Here is a 22,886-nt window from a genome sequence, read left to right as displayed (position 1 = left end):
AAACTTGAAGACCCCTTTGGTTAGGATATCCTCCAAATGGAGAGCGCTTATTCATGATTTTCTTGTTTTCAGCAAAACAAAAGACGGTTAAGATTTATACAATGACTGCAGCCCAATGAGCAATGGTGCTTTGTCACTATAATGCTTGAGTGAGATAAATAATATAATTCAGCTATTATGCCAGTGACAGGAGCCTTAACATAGCTTCAGGTGTGGACCCTCAGGTCAACAATGGATACATGGATATAATACTAGACAGGCACTAAGTGGTCACTTTACTTGTCCTCTACCCAAAACCAATGCATTTCAAAAAACAGTAATGTACAGAGCCATTGCATACTGGAATGTGCTCCCCTCATATTTGACTAACAAGAAATAAATGTGACTTCAAAACTTAAGGCAGCAATAATCAGAAAGGAAATTAGAGTAGATTAGGTTATTATTTTAGGCATTTTAGTTTTTTGCATTATGTACATTTTATGTAAATGTTGTTTTCTAAGTCTGTGTTTTGGTCGCCAACATTGATCATGCTGTGCCGCATTTTATAATTTGTATTGTAATGTTTTTTTGCCTGGACCCCAGGAAGAATAGTCTCCACTACGGTGTAGACTAATGGTGATCTTTAATACACTAAACTAAACTAAACTAAACAAGACAGAAGAATGATTCAGACAGACATGGCGAGCAGTGGGAGTATTCATTTTAATGGTCCAATAAATAGCTCCACAGAGTGACCCAACAAAACAGCAAGCCTACTGCAGCTCAACATCAGTGCTTATCAGAGGGACAGAGGCTTCCACTCGGCTAACCGTGGTACAAACATTGACATGCTGAGGGAAGATCTCTGCCTCTTTTTATTATGACTGTTACTCACAAACAGACCGTCTCTGCTCAGACTGAAACTCGGGACATAAAGGGACGATGACTTCTAACAGTAACAAAAAAAAAAAAAAGATGAAGAAAATGTTGCTTCGTAACAAAGATAATTAATGAGAGGGATGGAGTGCAGAGACAAGCCAATCAGCTACGACAGATCATGGACCAATTAGCTACGATCTTTCACCAGCCTTCCACTATTGTGTGTTAAGAGTCCAGAGGTCTGACCTTCCTCGGTGACCTGCCCCGGCAGGAAGGATGGAGAGAGAGAGAGAGAAGGGGGGTATGGGTACAGGGTGGTGGAAGGGGGTCGCCTAGTGCGCGTGAGGGCGGCCGCGGCCTCTGCCTCTCCCAGCACCTGGTGGGCCTTCCCCTCCGGAGCGGGGGTTCTTGATGGTCTCATCCACGGACAAGATGAGGCAGGCGGCCTCCGAGGCAGCGGTGAGAGCGTTGATGCGGACGATGGCGGGCTCCCACACGCACGCCAGGAAGTTGTCGGCGATGTCCTCGTTGTTGACGTCGACACCGTACCACATGCCACCCTGGAGGACGAAGGAAGGGTGGGGTGGTGAGTTTATAAAGTCATCAAAACGGAGGATGGAGGAGAGAAACACAAGGACCTGGCTCGTCCTACCAGTGCTGGCAGAGACCCAAACATACACAAAGAAATCTATAAATAGCTGCAGGGTTGATACCTTTACTCTTCACAGTCCTAATAGAGAACCAACCTGTCAGGAGTCTGTGAGGTTGTCATGCCAGACACACATCACATCACAAATAAGGTACTTCACTCAACACAGCTGTTGTACTTTAACAACATTCAGAGGCCAACAATGAGGGACTTTTTTCTTATTACCAAGGCTGTGCTCACAGCGGCTACAAACGTGTATGCAAGTAATGTACGAAGCAGCTATGAGAGATCGATATTCAATCATTTGGTCGTGCCTCTGAACCTGCCCACGTTAGACAATTACTCAACTCTGATCTAGATCTAGGGGTTAAGTTTAGATCTTTGATATAGGTCATCTGTGTTAAAAGGCATGGCTGGAGGTGATTCATTACAGGTTAATTTGCAGTTCAGTGCGTGGCGACGTGCTTGAGAATGCGAGGAGGCACTACCTGGGCGTGTTTGGCTCGCAGCTTGTTGAGGATGTTGGTGGCGTCGAAGCCGGCATTGTCGCACAGCTGCCGGGGGATGATCTCCAGGGCCTTGGCGTAGGCACCGATCAGCAGCTGCTGCTTGCCAGGAATGGTTCTAGAATAATCCCTCAGGTACTTGGACAGCTCCATCTCAATAGCTCCTCCGCCAGCAACCACAGAGTCATTCTGAAACCCAGACACATCCATTATTAACACCAGCAGACTCTCAGGCATCCTGAAAAGCATGCAATGAAGGATTTGATGGCTGCAGTGCGCTAAACGATTCAAGGTATACCCACATGAAATCTTGGTATAGCAATGCTGGTGTCCAACACATTCCAAAAACTACTTAAATAGAATATGTAGATATTTGGAGGTAGGAAAGTAATCGTGTTTAGACTTTAACATACAATCTGTTGAGGTGATAAAACAAATGGAAACATCATTTTTGCCTATGTCAGATTTGCATTTGATGCTGTAAAGAGCTTTTCAGACACTCAAAACTAAATTAGGCCCAGTTATGGATTTCTTGTCATGGGCAACATAGACCTAGGAAGAGAAGACGAGGAAGAAAAGCTCTGTTTGTTTGCTCTGATGACCCGGTGAAGGCTAACTAGACAAGGGCCAAATGGTGTCTGAGCTGTTTTGGTTGGACGTCTTAAATGGCGTGGGTGGACGGACACCGATATGGCAAACCAAGCCATGACTGATGCTGACCGATGAGAAGCCAACATTACCATCCTTACAAACAGTCGAAATGAACAAGATGACCTCAACCAAGGATGTTGTTCACGGTTTAGACAGGCAGGTTGTAGCGCAAGAAATCATCTCTCTGTATGAATGTATGAATGTATGTGTTTTAAGTGCATGCTGATTAGCGGGCCAGCAGCAACTGCACGGTTCAACCTACCTTGATTGATCTGCGCACGATCATGATGGCGTCGTGAAGAGAACGTTCCGTCTCCTCCATGAACTGCTCGGCTCCGCCCCTCAGGATGATGGTGCACGTCCTTGCTTTCGGACAGCCCTTGAAGAAGTTGTACCTAAAGGGAGCGCCCAAAGACACACACGTTCATGTAAGTCAGACCACCTCTGAGAGCTGGGATAACTACACATAGTTTGATGAGAGACATCAGCAGTAGGGTTCCTTACCTCTCTCCTCCAACCTGGACCTCCTCGAAGAGTTCGCACAGGCCCAGCACGTCATCGGTCAGCGAGCCCACACTGGTCTGGATGGAGCCTCCACAGGCCTGGAGGACACAGGAATGGACAACTTAGAGAGTGACTTGCCATTTTCTGAAAACCCAGCTTAGCTGTTAGCACTGTGATGTGCTCAGGTAAGTAAACAAAAACAAACAACAAGGCAATTGTTTTTTTATGCTGGCCTGGGGAATTCTGCACAGTAACAAGGACATATATCGAGGGCGTCAGTCATAATGTCTCAAGTCCTCTTTGAAGTAAGCCAGTTTTAAATGTCATCCTGTTGCAATGGCTTAAGTATACCCCCCCTCTTAAGTCAACCTTTACTTTGTTCCCCGGGCACCTTGAACTCAAGGGCACTAAAAGTAATCCTTTTTGGAGCCAGCGGTCAGGCATGATTGGTTTGAAATTAATTTTGTTATATAACCTGTCTAGGCAGTGACAGTGAACCTTTGCAAAAGCAGTTTCAAAAGTGAAAATATATATTCATACAAAATAGAAAATGCCAGTTGATCAAAAAAGTTGCTTCGGAAGTTCACGCACCACTTGAACACAAGAGACGGAACTGCCACCACTCTTCACTCTTTCCAATACGCTAAGGTAAATAAAATATTACTAAGGCAGGAGTAAGACTTTGGCGTGATGGTACACAAAATGGAAAAAAGGATGCTAATGAATACTTCTCAAGGGCCATCCACGATGTTAATGCCAATGCTGAAGAATAGTATCCAAATAAAGGATAAGTGCTTACTGAGCTCAGTTAGGACTGTCTGAATGTAGGTAGTGCAATTCTACTAAATGACCAACCGTAGTAGAAGCACAGAAGGAATATAAACACAGTAGAGCATCAAATGCATCATCCACCTAAAATGTCCCCCAGGTCAGTTCAAGGGCAGCACAGACTTCAGACCTGCATGTAAACATGGGATGCTGAGAACCCTTAGGCCTCTCAAGGTATATCAGGCACCTAACACTTAAGGTTTGCTCCATGAAGGAAACTCATCTCACTCAAAACTAAATTGTTTTCACTGATGAAGAGGCTGCACACACACACATGCGGTGAGAACACAATTAAATGGCAACAAGACGACATATTCTCAGACCATTTAAACAATACGAGAAATGTCCCCACAAGGCATGCAAGCCTATTGCTCAAAAGGTTTCACATCCTCATGTTTCTGAGCCGTCTACTGCAGCGTTTTAGTTGAGATCTATATGTATGTTTCCTGTCTTTCAATGACACTCCAAAATACTACACATGAAGCCGTGACAATCCAAGTCATGGTCACCACATAATTAAATCATGAATGCAGACAGCTTCACACCCTGACTGATAATGAACACAATCGTAACACTCTATCCCTTTCTCCCCCATCTCTTTCTCTCTCCTCCCTCTCTCTCCTCCTTCTCTCTCTGTCTCCCTCCCTCTCTCTCTGTCTGTCTCTCTCTCTCCCTTTCTTCCCATCTCTCTCTCTCTCCTTCCTCTCCCTCCCTTTCTCCCCCATCTCTTTCTCTATCCTCCCTCTCTCTCTCCTCCTTATCTCTCTGTCTCCCTATCTCTCTCTCTGTCTGTCTCTCTCCCTTTCTCCCCCATCTCTTTCTCTATCCTCCCCATCTCTCTCTCTGTCTCTCCCTTTTTCCCCATCTCTCTCTCTCCCCCTTCTTTCCTCCTCTCTGTCCCTTTCTCCACATCTCTCTCTCTCCCTTTCTCCCCCCATCTCTCTCTCTCCATCTCTCATCACAATCGTAACACAAAAAAATCATGCACATTCCAGGCCTGTCAAACTGCCTTCTGCCAGGGAGCCTGATAACTCTTAATCTCTAAATTATCCAGCAGCAATTTCTGCAAATAAAAAGAAATCTAACTCTGAAAGCCAGATCTGAGAGATGACATCATGAATGATGATGATGATGATGCGGAGGAGAGCGCAGCCGTGTTCCTCACCATCATCGTCCTCTTGAGATCTTCCTCCTGGACTCTGCCGGCGCAAAACAGGTCCCTGTCGGCGAAGTACTGCGTGGCCACGTCTCCGATGGGCAGCTTGGAGAGCACGACTTTGGCCCCAGACTTGCAGATCTTGTCCAGTTTGTCGTAGAGGATGTTCCACTCTGCATCCACAATAGCCTGGTAGTCCTGGAGATGAGATCAAAGCTAATAAGCCCCTGACACAATTACAGGTTGTGGAACGCTGAGAACTGCTAATCCACTCCCAATTACAGCAAGCGATACAATTAACACTGCAAGTCAAGCTACTGAATGTGTAGTTGCTCTATGGTATATTTGAACGTTTTATTCCCAAATAGAATTCGTTAAAGCAGAATGGTTAATTTTAAAATCCAGCTGACACTTAACAGGCTTTTCCGATTTTCTGGCGTTTGACTAGCAAAGAGAGACCACAGTTACCGACCTCGACATTTTTGACACGGACTTCGGCGTTGTCCTTCTCTGCTTTGAGCTCCAGCTCCACGTTGAGCAGGGCGATCCTTGGGTTGTCATAGCGCTTGGGCTGCATCTCGAAGCCTGCGTATGAGAAGGTCTTCTTAAAGGCCACGCCGGCAACCAGTTGGGAGTCCTGAAGAAGGAACAATCACAAATTAGCAAAAAGATTTAGCACACTTATACAGCTGAATAAATGTAAAACCACATGGCAGCCAGCCACACGGTCAACAGACTGTAGACCGGCCATAGCGAGAGTACACCAATCAACATTAATCTATGGTTCCAAGCAGATGGGGTTTTTCATTTAGGGCAGTTTCAGGAATTTTTAGTAGGCCAACAATTTCATTCTACATTGCTGCTGCCATTATGATGTGAATGTACCATCAACAAATTAATAAGAATGATCTAATATAAATGTACTTCAGTACTTATCGAATGAGGTTTCTGGACATGTTCATCCCTCCCAATTAAGATGTCATGGCCACCACACGTCTTTCTCGCTCACCTCAAGAGCTCCGCCCTGCACTTTCTTGATTCCGATCATCTTCAGGGGCAGCAGGAGATCCAGCGACATGACTGCTTCCACCACCATCTCGGAGAAAAATTCCTTCTGTCCGGCAATCAGTTTGGAGTTCAGCGCAGTTGATGCACACTTCACCAGAAGTTCCCTCTGCTCTCTGGAGGAAAGTTAGTCAATCAGCAGGTAGTCGTGCAAACTTATGGCATGGCGCTTGTCTGAGCTAGTCAAGCACACGGTCAAGTGATACAAATGTCATTACACCAAAACTGATTTCAACTTTGCATGCAAGTGAGTGAACGCAACGCAATCAATCAGGCATTCACCACTTTAGAAATCATTACATTTTATGTACCCATTCTTTAAAAAAAAAAAAAAAAGAAGAAATATAACATACTGTTTGTCGTCTTTCTTGACGGTGACGGCAACCTCCTTAATCTTCTTGACAGCGAGGTGGGTTGCGGTGCGGAATGCCCTGATGATGGTCTGTGGGTGGAGGCCTTCCTCTACATAGGGCTTCAACTGCTTCAGAAACTCTGCAGCCAGCAGCGTCACAGAGGTTGTGCCATCGCCGACCTGAAACACATACACACGTCAAGTCTGCGCCTAGGCAAGGCAGAATGCCTGATGTGAAAGGAAAACACAGCATCTGTTTCTAATAATCTGAGGGCAATCATTGCTCATTGGATCATTCATTGGCTCTAAGTGTTTATATTTATGCCATCGCAGATTATTAAGAATCAATATGGAGTTATGGTCTAAAACTAGTAAGCTACCTACCAACAGTTTTGGACAAATCAATAAAGATTTTCATATTTTTTTAGTTTTCTTGATTGCTTTCTGATCTGCGTGATCCCAGACTCATTCTAGTTTACTCTTAATTATATAAAAAAAGCTATGAAGCTGTGGAAGCTTCTTCTTAATGTGTTCCGACCTAAAATCACAGAACTCCATAGTGCCACGCTTGGATGGCTAGTGGGAACGACAGGTGTGTGCATCTGTCCCTTGCATGTCAATACTTCATCTAAATTATTTTGAAGATGGTACTAATAGTAGCTGCTCATACAGAATATAACTCAAAAAGTGGCAAATTGTTGCATTGTGCTGCTTTAAACGAGACTTCAGCAATAGACTCACCTCAGCATCCTGAGACCTGGCAATGTCCACAAGCGTTTTGGCAGCAGGATGGACCACATCCAGAAGTTTCAAGATGGTAGCACCATCATTTGAAATAGTTGCCTTGCCTGGGAAATTAAGAATAGAAGGTTAGATATCCAAAAACACATTCTTAAAAGTAAGGCATATCCTCACAATAACTGAAACATGTATATGATTCTACTCAGCCATATGATGAGTGACTCATCAGTCATTATGGGCAAAGACCAGAATATCAGCCCTTTCCACAGATTGGTAACGCATATGGATTGGCAGTAAAGTGGCAGTGCAGCCCACTCTCACCTCTGTTGTCCACCACAAGTTTGTCCATGCCACGAGGGCCCAGGGTGGTGCGGACTGCTTCTGAGATCACCTGGCAGGCATTGATGTTGCTGACCAGCTGGGGGACACCTTGGGAGGTGTCAGTCCCTTCTTTCAGTACGATAACTTGTGGTTGCTAGCAAGATAAAAAGGCATCAGAGACCATTAAAGCATCCTCTCACAAAGCATTTTTTCGAAGAGTCATAAAGGGAAACTGGCACTAACAAGCCAAGTCTAAAGAACAAATTGCTGGTCTATGACAAAGATGTGTATAACGTTTGCCTAATTCTCTTAGCAACAACAAAGTATTTTCAAACATAATTTGCACCCAGTGCATTATCTAACACTAGGATATAACTGGCCAGGGCGTCACCCCTCAAATCATTAGCCTCTCTCTCATCCAAGCCAGTGCATTGACTATAGCTGGCTTTCCGTTCAACGTTGGCTAGCAACCACGCACACATATTTGACTGAAAGCTAGCATCCAAACAAGTTATAGAAATAGAACCAGAAATTCCAAAGTCCTCTGCCGTTAGTTTACTGTCGTCTTAAGACCATGCACTTAAAATCACTGGTGTATCCTCAATAACCACCCCAAACAACATTTGAGCGAAATTCAGCTATTGTTTAGGTTGATGTTAGCAACTAAGGTTAGCTGGTTAAGTTCATTGATTGGCTGGCTAGTAACTAACCAGGCAATTTACTGGCTAATAGCTTACAATAACATTCAGCCCATTCCCACAACACTATTACATTACATTATTAGGAAAAGCACGTACAAACGCTCTCATGTTTTTAACTGAACGTTAGCTAAATGTAGCTACGAAGCTACCGTATATGACATAGCAGTAGTTGTCAAACCCAAGGAGGAGCCCGTTAGGCGGAGACATGGAAGAATGGGCTAGCAACCTAGCTAGTTAGCATGACTTTTACAGGATAAAATATGCATCACTGAGGTTTTGACAAGAAACATACACTCTTTTTCGAGATATCTGTTACAATGCACACATTGTGTCAGCATCAGGTACACATAACATGCTAAAAATGCAGAGGATGATTAGGGATCTTTGTTGAATATTGGCATGCTACACTACTCACCATCATCTTTGCAGGGAAGAGGAAGGAGGTGATGCCGGTTTTAGCAATCCCACAATGCACTTGGAACCCTCTAGAAGAGTCGAGAGAGAAGTACTCGCTTGCTGCGTCTGCTCTCTGCTATTGTTCTCTTGGACGCTTGGTGGCGCTGCTGCACCTCTAAAGATAAATCGTAAACTCTTATGCTCTGAAACTGCCTTTTCATGATAGAAGTGTGAATAAAATCCACTGCCTCGCCACATGTCGCTCTCCAGCAGTGACACAGTAGTAAAATGGGCCAGATTTCTCCCCTTGATTTCAGCCAGTACCTTGTCCAAATAAACGGTAAATTGTTAACTTTGCATTAGAAAGTAGCATGCTGGAATAGCAAACAGCCTGGCTTATTTGATGACAAAATGAAACGACTGAATGTAATATTTAAGTAGATTCCCTGGGCTGAAATATACCTCAGGGCAAAATGGATACAGTTTTCAATTAGTTTTAAGACAGAGGGTGGTCCTATAGGCTAAACTTTATGTGAAATCTAGATGTACGAGGCAATGGATGATTCTAGAAATACCGTTGGTAAGTGTATTTTTCATTCATTCATTCTTTCTTTCTCCAAGCATTTACTGTAACTTCTCTTGCTCAATAATAGGACATTGATAATATTATCATTTTGTTCTTCGACTACATCACAATTTATCTGTCAGTCTCCTTCTCATGACACAAACCTAGTCTCCTCCTACAGCTCACTCCTCCTCCCTCTTTCTCATTCTTCATTTCTTGCTTTCTTCTGTGATCAGCAATTTCTGTCTCAGCTGAGCTAGAGTAATTTAATGGGGCATGTAATGTTGCTTCAGCAGTAATGACAATAATCACATTTTATGACTAAGAAGATGGAGAACAATCCGAAATGTTGTACTAGACACCACAGCAACAGATCAAATCTCCAAAATAAGTAGGGACTCCTCTCACAGGACACCCCTTAGAAGAAGTTGCGTGGACAGTGTATCTACACTTCAAACACATGTTCTGCTGGCATAAATTAAAGTTTATGCCATAGCAGTGATTCAAAGCTATTTTCCGCCCATGTAACTAGAGGCTTAAGTTAGCACAGTTGGTTTGAGGTTGGAGCAACAGCAGGGGAGGTGCGCGTCCCTCTCTCTGATGTGCCTGTGCCCTGTGGTTTGGCTCAAAGCTATACGCGACTCCGCTGCTTTTAGACACATACAATTATCAAACATTTATACACGTACAAGACAGAGCCTCACCCTCCAGGGCGCTTCTTACACGGTGATATTTCTGGAAACTGCGTCGTACACGCCACCCAGGTCACAGGCACCCAATATGCTACTGTTTGTGGATACAGCAACTGTACTGTTCAACACTGGTGTAAAGCAAGACCTGCTGTATGTTTTTGTGTTAACAACAACGCTCTCAGCAGACTTACAGTAAATTATCTCACAGGATGTCAGACTCCAATACAGCTTACTGTAGATTTATACCCACTATTTTGAGTGTAAATATAGAGTTCAACTTCTAACCTATATCGACTCAAATGTCAAGGAAAAGCCTTACATGATAATTTAGTCTGGGCAACACCCATTTCCCTGGTAGAGTATGTGATTAAGAAGCCTCACCTCCACCCCACCCCCCAACTATGCGTTTTATGTGGTAACATATGCGCCATGTGTGATGGTGTCCACACAGTAATCACCTCCATTAGCAATTAAGGGTGGAGGTGATTATGAGGAGCGAGAAAGATGGAGGTGTATTAGAATTACAGGTAAAAGCATTTAGGTGGAACTGTACGACTGTGTGGCAAGGTTATCTCTACTGTACTCCATAACACTGTTATGTAACATGCGAAATGCATGGACGATATTACTTAAAATCTGAGTTGAAAATGACTTTGAACTGATATTCTTTTCCCCATGCTCTGCTGTACAATTGATGTGCAAGCCCATTTCTACTGAGACTCACTGAATGCAAACATAATCCCTGCACCTCAGCTGTTTCAGTCGGAACACTGTGTACTCTTCAGAACAATACAGAGATATTCTACAGTGCTCTATGAAGTCTGGGCTTGCTGAGCTATACTGAGCTGCTGGTCCACAAGTGTATTCTAAGGCTCCATAGCAGTTCATCTCATAATTGAGAGCTGCAGGGGGTCCACAGGGAGGATTCTCCACCATTCTTACTGTAGCATCATACAGGAGAGAGCCCAGCCAGAGTCTGAGTGAGGGGAGGAAAAAAAAAGTCAACCATTTCTAACAACACTGTGTTTGAGCACATGACAAGTAAACTATACAAAACCTCAGCACATTAACCAATAGCTGAAATGATTTCTAATCAACATCCAAGTAACATTAATGGGTTTAATAAGATATCCCTTGTGAGGCCTGCTAAAGTTTATGGAATGTGTGTGTGTGTGTCTGCACGGTGTGTCTATGTGCATCTGCATGAGCGAAAAATGGAATATGATATTTGTAATTGAAAATGAGACAGATTAAAGATCATGTCTTTATATGCATTTCTTGCTATGTACATACTGTATGTATGTATGTACTATATACTGTGTAAAACATGATTTACTGGGAGTGTTAGAGCTCACTAGGTGTTGAGTGTAGTGGCGGTTCCCGAATCCGTTTAGAAGTCTGAGGTCATGGTTTCCAATTAATTAAACCATCCATCAGCACCCGATCAATACTCCAATACTCTAAGGTGTTGGTGGCCTGTTTACGGTTTTAACTGGCCCTGGCCCTGACCCTATAAAAGGATGTATTTTTTTAGCTCTGTGTTTATGCCACTGTGTATGTGTGGACAAAGATAGCAGAAAGAGCTTATTCCAGTTGTTGTTGTGAATAATCACAAATTATTGTGACATTTAATACATGCATGAATATAAGATTCTGAGCAGCAGCCTTCAACCTTTAAGGGGGATACGAATGACAGTAAATGAGAAGTATTGAGGTGCACAGCAGCCATAAACATTGCGGCACATTTCAAACTCAGTGAGGGTCCTGCCATGCTATTGGCAGTATTAATACAATAGTAGCCTACTATTAAAGTAACCATTAACCATAAAAACGGAAGTAGGGATAGTCTATTAAAACAACTGTCGTCCTTGGGGTCCTATGAACCCTCTATCAGAAGGATCAGTAGAGTGTAAGGTCAAGCAATAGCTTCCGACTCTATTGCTATTACTTAAATGGACTAAGTGGCTTTGTTAACAAATGTGTGACAGCACAACAAACAGAAAGTGGTCAGTGTATTGTAGCAAGTTCACGCCTCTATACAATAGATGATCAGGCTGTGTCATTACGGATGCCTTAACTGAATAGGTGAATGAATGTCGTACGAGTCGGTTCCAAATCCCAGTATGGTTTCCAGAGATGAGGCTATCCCTGAGAGTTCAGCGGAGAAGATAGCCTACAGGAAACATCAAGAAGTTTTGCAAACGCTGATGTGACACCGCCTTGCATGCATGCGACTTGGTCTTCTCTCTACCTCCCTCCCACCCTTCGAAGCAAGTCGGTGCTGATGCGAGAGCATCGCTTGCCTCTTTTTGAATTCATTCATTCCAAGGCGTCCGCCTTTCCAAGACTTACGGGCTACCGATCGCTCGGTAGGCTACTTGCCGTTTGTGCGCACCTTAGGGCACAAACTACACGCTCTCAAGGATTTATTCATTTATCTTTAAGGGACACGTCTTCATTTATAATTTAGCTATGATTGATGACTGTCTTATACAAAACCTTTCGATTTTATTTTACGCTGGAGACTGGTAGGTTTGAACGATAGTGACAACTGAAGCGGAAGATGGATGCTTGAGCTCTGGGTTTCTACTTTTAATGTTGATACAGACTGCTGCGTTTAAATTCTGCAAGGAGACGAAAACACATTCGCTCGGACCTCCACTAAGTTCGCGGTGTCAGTAAGCGGTGGTCATCAGTTTAGAGGTTCGCGGGGTGCGTTTACAGGACACGTAGGCTATATGCTAAGAATCTGAATTTTCCATTTAATTTGATGAAACTGGGTAACCTATTTTCATTCTTGGTAGGCATAATATGCAATTGAGAGCTTGGTCTGTAGCCAAACGGACATTCGTTAGGTGCAGCCCTTGTCATCACGCACATCTGAAGATCCCAACTGGGCAGGTTTATGTTGATAACCTACGGACTGCAAAACAACGTGTCAGATGAAGATTTTCTAGTGGGTGGTTTGACTGGAGGGCGCGGAATACCACAGCGGAGCAGCCACAAGTGAGTATATGGATATCGGGGCCGGTATTCTGCCTATAGCCTACTGCCCTGGGAGATTAGGGTCATGCTACGAACCATCTCAAGTGGATAAGCGATGTATGAATGAGATTTAAGATAATAGAGAGTAATAATCCCGAGTATACTCACAGCAGGATAGCCTATGCGACACGCATGCATAGTGTACATCTTTTTTTTAAATTCACTTTTTGACTTAACCAATCTAGTCTCAATGTGCGCCGAAAGCGCACCGATTGAGTAAAGCGGGTGGATTTAGCGGAATAATGCATAGAATGAAAAAAAAAATTAGGCTTCAGTTGATAGATCAGATCAATGGTACTGACCTGACATAGATTAAACAAAATAGTTCAAGTAACACTGTAACCGAATCTTATTTTAGGTCATAAGCCAGTAAGAGCTATTTATCTTGTAGCTTACGTTTGTATTTGGCCTATGTCTTATGTCGAGGTTATAATTGTGTGACCCTAGCTGATAGGACGAATGAAGACATAGACCTTAATTTGAATATTGTAAAAAAAAAAAAAAAAGACAAAAAAAAACCTTTGTACAAGAGCCCAGCCATCTTCAACAGCAGGGTATGGGCAAATTAGCTTGCCGGGTTTCTCCTGAGGCTATTATTGGAAGGTAATCTGTTTATTTCTTTTCCAGAGTGCTGGCGGGATAACAGTGCTTCCCTGCCTGGCTTGTCTGACCCATCCTTACGTGTTGGCGGGAACCACACCACGCCCACGACAACACCTGTCCATCCCCGGTTGAAAAATCAAGAGCACCAGTCCCCCTGCCATGGGCTTGCACCGCGGGCTCTAAGGGCAGCCAGTTTCCCGTCGCAGGACACCGCAAATTGCCAAATGGTGTGTGGCGACCACCTGTGTTCCATACTGCAGAAATAACGAGGAAGGTAGGACTCAGACTACTGAAAGCTATACTATGATTCTTATACTGTGCTCTCAAACGGAATCACGCTGCGCTGAGGAAAATTCTATACATTGCACTGTATACTATACAGTGGTCCGTAATAGTGGTTGGTGTCTTTAGAGCAGTGCAAGCGATTTTTAAATCAAAATGATGCTGCGCCTGGTGAAATCGTTTTGGTCATAAATGCTCCATGCGAGGTGGTGAATTAATTTCCTTTCCTAACTATGTTTTATAGTCAGGTTAGTCGTGGAAATATAATTCAAAAGCAGGTCACCATTGAGAGGGAAATAGGACAAGAAGATGCACAGATTTTTCGCCAGATTTCCCTTTTAGCACCAACTTGGCTAACAGATGCTGTTGACATTCACATTTGTGCATTCTGGGATGGGATATTCATTGACAAGAAAGCCACTTTCTCCCCCAACACCAAGACGCCAGATGCGAAATTCCCTTCTTCCACCCTTCCTCCAGCACCTTCAATCAGGCTTTGAAGTCTTTACTCCACCCAAACCCAAAAGGGACACCAACTTTCATCTTTCTTTCTCTCTCCTTTTCCCTCCCCTTTACCTTCTCTTCTCTGCATCTCTCCATCCCCCCCTCCACTGTTACACCACATCCCTTAAACTCATTTCTGGTCACTGGGCCCAGTGCTGCAGTGCAATCCCATGTTATGTAATGAAATGCACTGATGGCTATGGGTTGGGTCTTGTCACTATACTGTGTGCGTGTATGAGAGAGAGAGAGAGAGAGAAAGAGAGAAAGACAATCTGTATTTATGCATGCGTGTTTGAGTAGCATTAGGCTGCCTGTATGTCAAGCAGATCCCCTTAATGATTGGATTACTGGTGGGAGGATTTGGAAAAAAAGATAGAATCTACAGGCTTTTGAGACAAGGGCCCTGAGAAAATACCCATAATCCTCTTCTCAGGTTAGTGCCCTGTTGCTCTGACACTGACATAAAATGGTGGCAGGGCTTGTGATTTGCTTTGGTTGCACTGTCATTCGGCTTTCATTCAGCGGAGACCAAGTTGATTGGTCTTATCTGTCAAGACGCGTTTCTGTCAGACGCGCCGGCATTCCGATGCGTCTTTGAGACGAGGCCTGAGTCAAAGTGAAATAGTAAATACCGGCCAGGATGTCCCCGCTCCACCATCATCTGCACCTGACAACTGGATATGCTACCATGGTAACAGACAGCCACGTGTGGATTTTGTCCTATTGGAAAGTACACCCCCAACCCCCTCACTCGCATTACTGAGTGAAGCCACTGTTCAGCAGTCTGTCACTGCGATGGCTCATCCGTGGTTGCCCGATGCATTTAAACTGACTCAGGACCAGCCTATTTTTCATTTGATGAGAGGGTGGAGATGGAGATGTAGGCTGGTTGAATATGGCCTCTGGTGAAGGGGTTGGAGTTGGAGTTGGAGCATACATCTTTGGCAGGCAGTCGTCTCTGTCATTCAGCTCGCTCTCCTCTGCAGATCCAGGCAATCGCCCATCTGTGCAGAGGAGCTATTCACTGCATGCCTCAAAGACATGCAGAGGGTGATTTATATTCACTGAAATGGGAAGGTAATCCTCGATGGAACATTCGAGGACGGGAAGGTTCATGATGGTGTGTGTTTTCATTCAAGGCCCTATGTTATGCCTGTATTCACACATTGGAGCACTGGAACATCCGAGGAAGGGAAGGTTCATGATGGTGTGTGTGTTCATTCAAGGACCTATATTATGCCTGTATTCACACACTTGAGCACTATTCTTTAGCAGCGTAAATACAGTTGCATGTGGATACTGAACGTTACAAGTAGAATATAGCAACCATTGTCACATCACCAACTAAAGCACTGTTATACAATTTGAAATGCTACCATGTACTAAAAAAACATTCATAATACATGGTTAACATATTCAGACTCTGGCGTAATTAAATCTCTCCTTACCTTCTGTAAAACAAAAAATCCCAAAGAATTCAAATAATTTGAATCACTGAGTAAATTAAGGTGGTCACTCTCCCAATTCAATTTGTTCATGGAATACTCTTTTTCTCCATTCGAGATAAAGTCGCATAATTGAATGCCATACAGTTTGGTCCTGGCTCTGTGGAGATGAATGTGGAGATTACTTTAGACCGCGCTATTTATTTTGGAGATGCCGAAAACGTCGCCCCTGCCAAACTCTTTATTAATATATCAAAGTGCGCCTGACAAGAAGCATATATATACTGATCGCAATCTTATTTGACCCAGTAGGCAAAAAAGAGTGAAGCTTAGAAAAGAAAGAACTAATTAAAATTAATGAGATGGGTATGGCGCAGTTCATTTGGAAAAGGAGACTTGGCTAAGAGGCGTCTGTCGTTAGCGAACTGGCTGCCGTCAAATCTGCCACACTCGTCACTCAGTCAGTTCTCTCGCTGTCAACTTTTCTTTTTATTATTTGACAGACTGTACCCCTCTGTGGGTCATATTTGGAGCAGTGCTTCAGTGGCGAATTAAAATAAAAAGATCCATACTCGGCAGTGTTTGGAGGGAAGATTGCCGTGTTGGCCGCCGGGGCATTCGTCAGTGGGATTAGGATCTGCACCTGGAGGGGAGAGCGCTCTCTGTCGCCTGTCGCATTAAGGAAAGGGAGAGAGTAATGGAAAACCTCTTGCGGCTCTGATGAATTTTTTGGGGGGTGAGAAGGAGCGATTCGCTATTAATAGAGGCTGTGTAATAGTAGATGGTAGATGGTTCAGGAAGCAGGTGTCATGGCCCAAGCCGACTCCTATCATTTCCCATGGTTTAATTAACAGTGGATTAAAAGCCGCCATTTTTACTAAGGTGTGTTGGCCTACCCTTCCTTTCCCTATTGCATTGACAAGGAACCAGTAGATAAGATTAGAAGTAAAGTTAGGAACATCTGTTTCTCACAATTAAGGTTGTGTGTTCATTGTAGAAGGTTCAAGGAGACCATGTTAGAAGGACAATGAAAAATACTTGTCTCTTAGTGAAGTCCCTCCCCCTTCTCACTGTGGTCTATGAGGGAAAAAGGACTGGACTCCCCTACCTAAATGGTTGGGTCCGGATTGAACACCCCTGTGGAGGGGTCCAATTGCCTCTTAATTGGACCAAGGTGGCCCTACTTAAGGTGCACCTCATTGTTTGAGAGGGGAGGACAGACTGAACATGCTGGATGGAGCTTGGACAAGGTACAAGACCAAACCTGAATGCTCAGAGGGGTACCTTGTCTAGTAAAAGTAGTAGTTTAAAAAACCCTGTCGTAAATAAAGTAGCTATTTTTATGGAAGCCACTGTCTCCTGCGTCGCGTGTTCATGCCTGCAACCCCATTCTACCAGGCTACATCCCACATGGTGAGGTGGCTGGCTCAGGCCTTTCTCACACTTAGCCTACAGACAGAAAGCAGAGCAGGTGATATTGCCCTGGTTTGATTACTTGGCGCCGTACAGAAATCATCCAGGACAAGCAGGATGACAGCAAGGCTATCCGTGACAGTCCATCTATTAACACGTCGATGTCAGAGGGCTCAATAGCTGGATGAAGATCAAGTGTCCGGTGTCATCCTCATTGCCGTGAGCTCCCCTAAGACCTCATTTGAAAGGAACAAGAGGAAGCTCTATCAACCTCCGCCAACGAGAAGTGAGAGATTAAAGTGAGCGGGCGGATGAACGATGGGGGGAAAGCGAGAAAAAACAAAGGAACCAAGGGCAGCGGACCCCATGGCTTTTTTCAACCTCTGCCTACTTTCGTTTGCAAAGCGACAACATTTGTGCAGTGCTCTGGAAAACGCAACACTGTGGGACGCTGCATGTTCCTGACAGGCTGTGCACCTTTGCTTTAATGTGAAGTCCCAGCTCACCTCGACCGTTCAATGCTGACCCTGTTGAGGACAGTGCTCCTGTGGACAAATGCTGACAACCTCTGATCAAGGGTTACTCATCCCTGACTCAGTAACACACACGCCCACACACATACACACACACACACACACAGACACACACACAGACACACACACAAACTCCCACACAGATGCATACACGCATAGCTGCGAGTCAGATCTTTAACGTTAGAGTTAAAGTGCCCTCATGTCATCTTAATCACAGCCACTAGCATGCTATCCTCCACCGTCTTGAAGCAGACTCATGGCTTGATGAAGGGGTGGGGGAGGGGAGGTGCATTGGTTGAGAAACACAGAGAGATGTTTGTCATTGGCATTACAGTTGAATTTAATGTATGGGTGTATGTGTGTTTGAACGTGTGTGAGAGTGTGTGTATGTGAGAGAAGATGATGAGAGGAGACTGAAGATAGGCAGATGGAGAAATGAAAGGTGCATTGCCAGGCTGGGCAGCCATCTCATCTGGAAAGCCTCCGTCACTGCTGCCACCTCCGAGAGCTGGCCCTGCCCGCCTCTCCTCTCTTCTCCTTCTCCTCTCCTCTCCTCTCTTCTCTCCTCCTTCTCCATTCCTCTCTTGTCCTCTCCTCTCTCCTCCCTTATCCACTCCTCTCCTCTCCTCTCCTCTCCTTCTCCACTCCTCTCCTTTCCCCCCCTTTTCCACTCCTCTCTCATCCTCTCTTTTCTTCCCCTTTTCCACTCCTCCCTCGTCCTCTCCTCTCTTCTCCTTCTCCATTCCTCTCTTGTCCTCTCCTCTCTCCTCCCTTATCCACTCCTCTCCTATCCTCTCCTCTCCTCTCCTTCTCCACTCCTCTCTTTTCCCCCTTTTCCACTCCTCTCTCATCCTCTCCTTTCTCCCCCTTTTCCACTCCTCCCTTGTCCTCTCCTCTCTCCTCTTTCTCCACCCCTCTTATGTCCTCTCCTCCCCCTCCTGCTGCTTATCTGTGACAGTGACAGGCCTCAATGCTAAAACCCTGGCCCAGTTACCACAGACCCTTGGGGGCCAAAAGGACATTGAGAACTACTGGCAAGCTGGCACTTCCCGTGAGTGGGTGTCTGTGTTTGCGTGTGTGCGTGTGTGTGTGTGTGTGTGTGTGTGTGTGTGTGTGTGTGTGTGTGTGTGTGTGTTTGAGCATGGACGCAACAGGATCTCAATGACCTGCTGCTTGCTAATGTACCCCTCGCTGTGTGGACAGCAGGAGCAGGCGGTGAAAAAAACCACACACATCAGCATTTCTATGCGTGGCTTACCGGCACCGGCGCTCCGCGGGGACACATTGACCGATTGCCAAGGGAACACTCAGGTAACACAACAGTCAGGAAGAGACAGAGGCACATCTGAACATCTCAGCATGAGAAATCAAACGCAGCTCAGGATCTCATTCGAATAATCTCATCGCTCTTAAGCTGTCAAGGCTAATCTTAAATTATCATGAGATCATTCCGTTTCAGGCCTGATTACGTCCCAAACACACATCATGATGGATCTATGGTCACATTTAAGGTTCTCCTGGGAGACTGGAACTGGAGGAACCTTCATTCTGGAGGAACCCTTTGGCGGTACTAATTACGCAAAGGTCACTTTCCTTCACTTCTAATGTCACGGCAGCGACCCTATTACCTCATCCAGCAAATGTGAAATCAATGCTGTTTGACATTTAGCAAAATTGTCCTAAAAGGCGGACGTTTTCATGAATTGCCGGAGCGGGCGACGTGTTCCTCGCGGATGCCTTGTGTTCAGAAGGGAACGTCGGTGGATGTTTCAGACTTGCGGCTTCAAACGGGAGTGCTTGTGGGATCAAAGGCCCGATGTTTAGCGCGCTGTGTTGCTATCGCGGCCTCTCCCGGAACAGACCCACAATCAGTACAGGCCAATTATAGCTTTCAAAGCGGAGCTAAATTCTGTGCTGTCTTTCACTCACTCACTCATTTGTGGTCTCTCTCTCTCTCTCTTTTTCTCTCTCTCTCCAACTCTCTCTGTCTCTTTCTCTCTCTCGCTCTCTCTCCATCTTTATAGTTATGTACATTTATGTCAGAAATCCTGTCAAAGAATCAGCGCTCTGTGTGTGTGTCTGTGTGTGTGTCTGTGTGTGCGTGTGTGTGTGCGTTGACAAAAAAAACAGAATGATTGCATATGTCCGTTGCTCTCCCTCCCTCCATTTCTCTCTCTCTCTCTCTCTCTCTCTCTGTCTCTCTCTCTCTCTCTCTCTCTCACACACACACACACATACACACACATACACACAAACTGATACACTTGAATGTGTTATTAGAGCAGGTGATGTCAATTCCCCTCTGAGATCAGGAGATCCTATCCAACAGCACAATAAAAACACCCTCACCACAGCAACCTGAACACCAGCTCCCATCTCTACCTCTCCCCTCACACAGCGTCTGATTGAAGCCGTCAAAAATGGTATAGCACTCTGCCTTTTTTTGGCTCTCGGATGAAATTGTGTGTGTGTGTGTGTGTGTGTGTGAGAGAGAATTTCATACTCACAAACATATATAGAAAATGATATACGGATGTGTGTGTGTGTGTGTGTCTGTGTGTGTGATAGAGATATAGAGAGTGTGTTTTATGTGTGTATGCGTGTCTCCAGTGTGAGCTTGTTTAATTCACTCAGCCACACGTACAACTCCACAGGGCCCCCCTTTCTATTTGCTCTTTGTCACACTTTATTTAACAAACCTGAGTCTCTCCCTGCCTGGATACTGTTCATGCCTCTGTGCCTGTAACCGCCTGTTAGTCCCCACTGTAAAACACAAACAACAACAACAACTTATTTTTGTTTATTTTCTCTTCCGCTCACCAAATCTATCTCCCTCTTCATCTCCCTCGTTTCCTATTTCTTTCACTGGGGTGTCGTTGTTTGGGGGAAGGGGGAGTAATGAGTGCGAGAGCTCTTTAATTATGCACACTGCTTAATTAACTTTTTTTATAGCACTGAAATATCATAAGAAAAAACTGTCATTCGTTGGTCTCCCTTTTCCTTATTTCATTGCACCTTCTGTGTGACGTGGGTATGGGACCAAAGAAATGGACAGTATTTATTCAACTCCAATGGACAGTATTTATACAAAGTTGACAGTATTTATACAACTTCATACAGCCCAAGTTATTTCTCTAGTGTAATGTATCTGTAAAGGTCTAGTTTCCTCTTTAATTTCACTGGGATGTCGTTGTTTCGAGGATAGGGGAGTAATTAGTGCGAGAGCTCTTTAATTATACGCACTGCTTAATGAACTTTTTCCCTCATTACTGTATGCTATGCAATGCACAGACGCTGGTCTGTATGGTCGTGGCTCCGAGTGTTTTGTCAGCTGTGCAGGGCCCTTGGTCGTCGTGGGTTACGTAATAGCAGACTAAAGACAAGGCTGTTTAGAGCAGATGTGTGTGTGTGCGTGTGTGTGTGTGTGTGTGTGTGTGTGTGTGTGTGTGTGTGTGTGTGTGTGTACCAGTCAGCTCAGAAAACTTTCTTTAGTTGGGTTGTGCTGGTTTTAGTCAAATGTTAGTAGGTGTTTCATCCTCTTTATCAGGTAGGCAGCCATCATTGTGTATGTGCTGTATATGTATTGGCGTCACACACACTACACATGTGCACTGATGGGATTTGTATGAATGTATACAGTCTATATCGGCTTGCATGAGTGCCCATGTGAGAGTTTATGTCTGCATGTATATCAGTGAGTGTGTGCATGTGTGTGTGTGTGTGTGTGTGTGTGTGTGTGTGTGTGTGTGTGTGTGTGTGTGTGTGTGTGTGTGTGTGTGCGTTTGCGTGTCTGTGTGTCACATCTATTTTTGTGTGTTTCTGTGTCTATGTCTGTTTGCCCACTGGTCCTTCCTCTTCATCTGCAAATGCATAAATAATTGGAAAAAAAAATCGGGCCAAATCCCATTACTCTAACATGCACACAAAGGCACCCATGCATCCGTTTTGATAGATAAATGCGCCTGGCTGGTATCACAGACCATGGTCTTATATGGATGCGGGACTATGACAGAGGCAATCCGGCAAATGTGCTGTCACAATTCTTCACCAAGACAACCGGCATCCACTCCAAGATTGAATGAATAACACTGTTGGGTCTCAATTACTTTTGTTTACTACACAGTGTTCACCCCCCATCAATTGTTGGAATCGTTCAGTAGTGCCACTTGCTCGTTGAGTTGATGTATCGATTATGTGACGTTTGTGCGATTGATTAGATGGCTGGAATCGAAATGGCTATTAAACAAGTGCTCAGTCACTGTGCTAGGCGAGCCCACGGGGCGCGCGTGAGTCAGGTTGCCAGGGAGAAACGTGCTCTCGAGTTCGAGAAGGCGGCCCCGAGAAAAATAGCAAGTCACTCAATTTTCCCCCTCAGTTCAATAGCATGCCCTTTTCATTCATTCTGCGGAGGAGGAGAAGGAGAGCGAAGCAAGGGCCCTCTGGGAGCTCTGAATGTGAGGTCAACATGTCTTCGGAGGAAGAAGTGAAACGCAGAGTGAGCGCGGGAGCGTCTCAGACAGAGCTAACCTTTACCGTTTCTTCCCCCTTGGGCTCAAATCATCACAGCAGTGTTTATTAAACGCCGTCATATCTGGGTGCAGTTTCCATCCCATTGGAGGTCAGTATTGAATTGACCTTCTGTGTGTATGTGTTGTGGTGGCTTCCTGCCGACCCACTCTCCAGTCTCTGGCATAGGCCCAGTTGTGCGGTCGATGGATTGAACAGGTTGTTGTATTAGCTAAAAAGCGCTCGCTCCACAGCGGCGGCCCTAATATGAAAGGTTATAAAAATAATACCTCCGATGACAGTGAGGCGTAAACGAAAACGTTATTTCACCTTTGGCATCTGAAAGCGATTTAAGGTCCATTACCTCCATTTGCTACTTTTCGGGACTCAATCTGATCCTTACTGAAGCTTTTTGCTCGTACATCTAATTTAAATATAAATGTAATCGGTGAATATGTTCCATTCACTTCGTCATCACTTGATCCCACCACCTTCCCTCCTATCCTCATTCCCTCCCTCCCTCCTTCCTTTCTCCTCCACCCTGCCCCCTGAAAGAGTGATGTGCTCGTT

The 22,886-nt window shown here is 44.8% G+C and overlaps 1 protein-coding gene across 1 annotated transcript; it reads right to left on the bottom strand.

Annotated features, from left to right (window-relative positions):
* Window positions 1-685: 685 nt before the first annotated feature.
* cct7 (chaperonin containing TCP1, subunit 7 (eta)) lies at window positions 686-8,799 on the bottom strand. The gene is made up of 11 exons (XM_080839166.1): window positions 8,748-8,799; window positions 7,632-7,785; window positions 7,311-7,417; window positions 6,571-6,749; window positions 6,162-6,333; window positions 5,625-5,789; window positions 5,162-5,350; window positions 3,169-3,266; window positions 2,927-3,059; window positions 1,996-2,202; window positions 686-1,418 (listed from the first exon to the last, which is right to left on the bottom strand). The coding sequence occupies exons 1-11, from the start codon at window positions 8,751-8,753 to the stop codon at window positions 1,191-1,193; spliced, it is 1,638 nt and encodes a 545-aa protein (XP_080695292.1). The 5' UTR covers window positions 8,754-8,799; the 3' UTR covers window positions 686-1,190.
* Between the last annotated feature and the right edge of the window lie 14,087 nt (window positions 8,800-22,886).

The sequence above is a fragment of the Sprattus sprattus genome (assembly GCF_963457725.1).
Source record: "Sprattus sprattus genome assembly, chromosome: 5".
Classification (NCBI taxonomy): Eukaryota; Metazoa; Chordata; class Actinopteri; order Clupeiformes; family Clupeidae; genus Sprattus; species Sprattus sprattus.
This window is presented reverse-complemented; position numbering and strand designations above follow the sequence as displayed.

Excerpts from the sequence above, each read along its gene's own strand:
- cct7 (XM_080839166.1), bottom strand. Across the intron at positions 6,750-7,310 it reads CCAGGTCTCAGGATGCTGAG|GTCGGCGATGGCACAACCTC; the intron begins GTGAGTCTATTG and ends TATGTGTTTCAG. Across the intron at positions 5,790-6,161 it reads TGCAGGGCGGAGCTCTTGAG|GACTCCCAACTGGTTGCCGG; the intron begins GTGAGCGAGAAA and ends TTCCTTCTTCAG.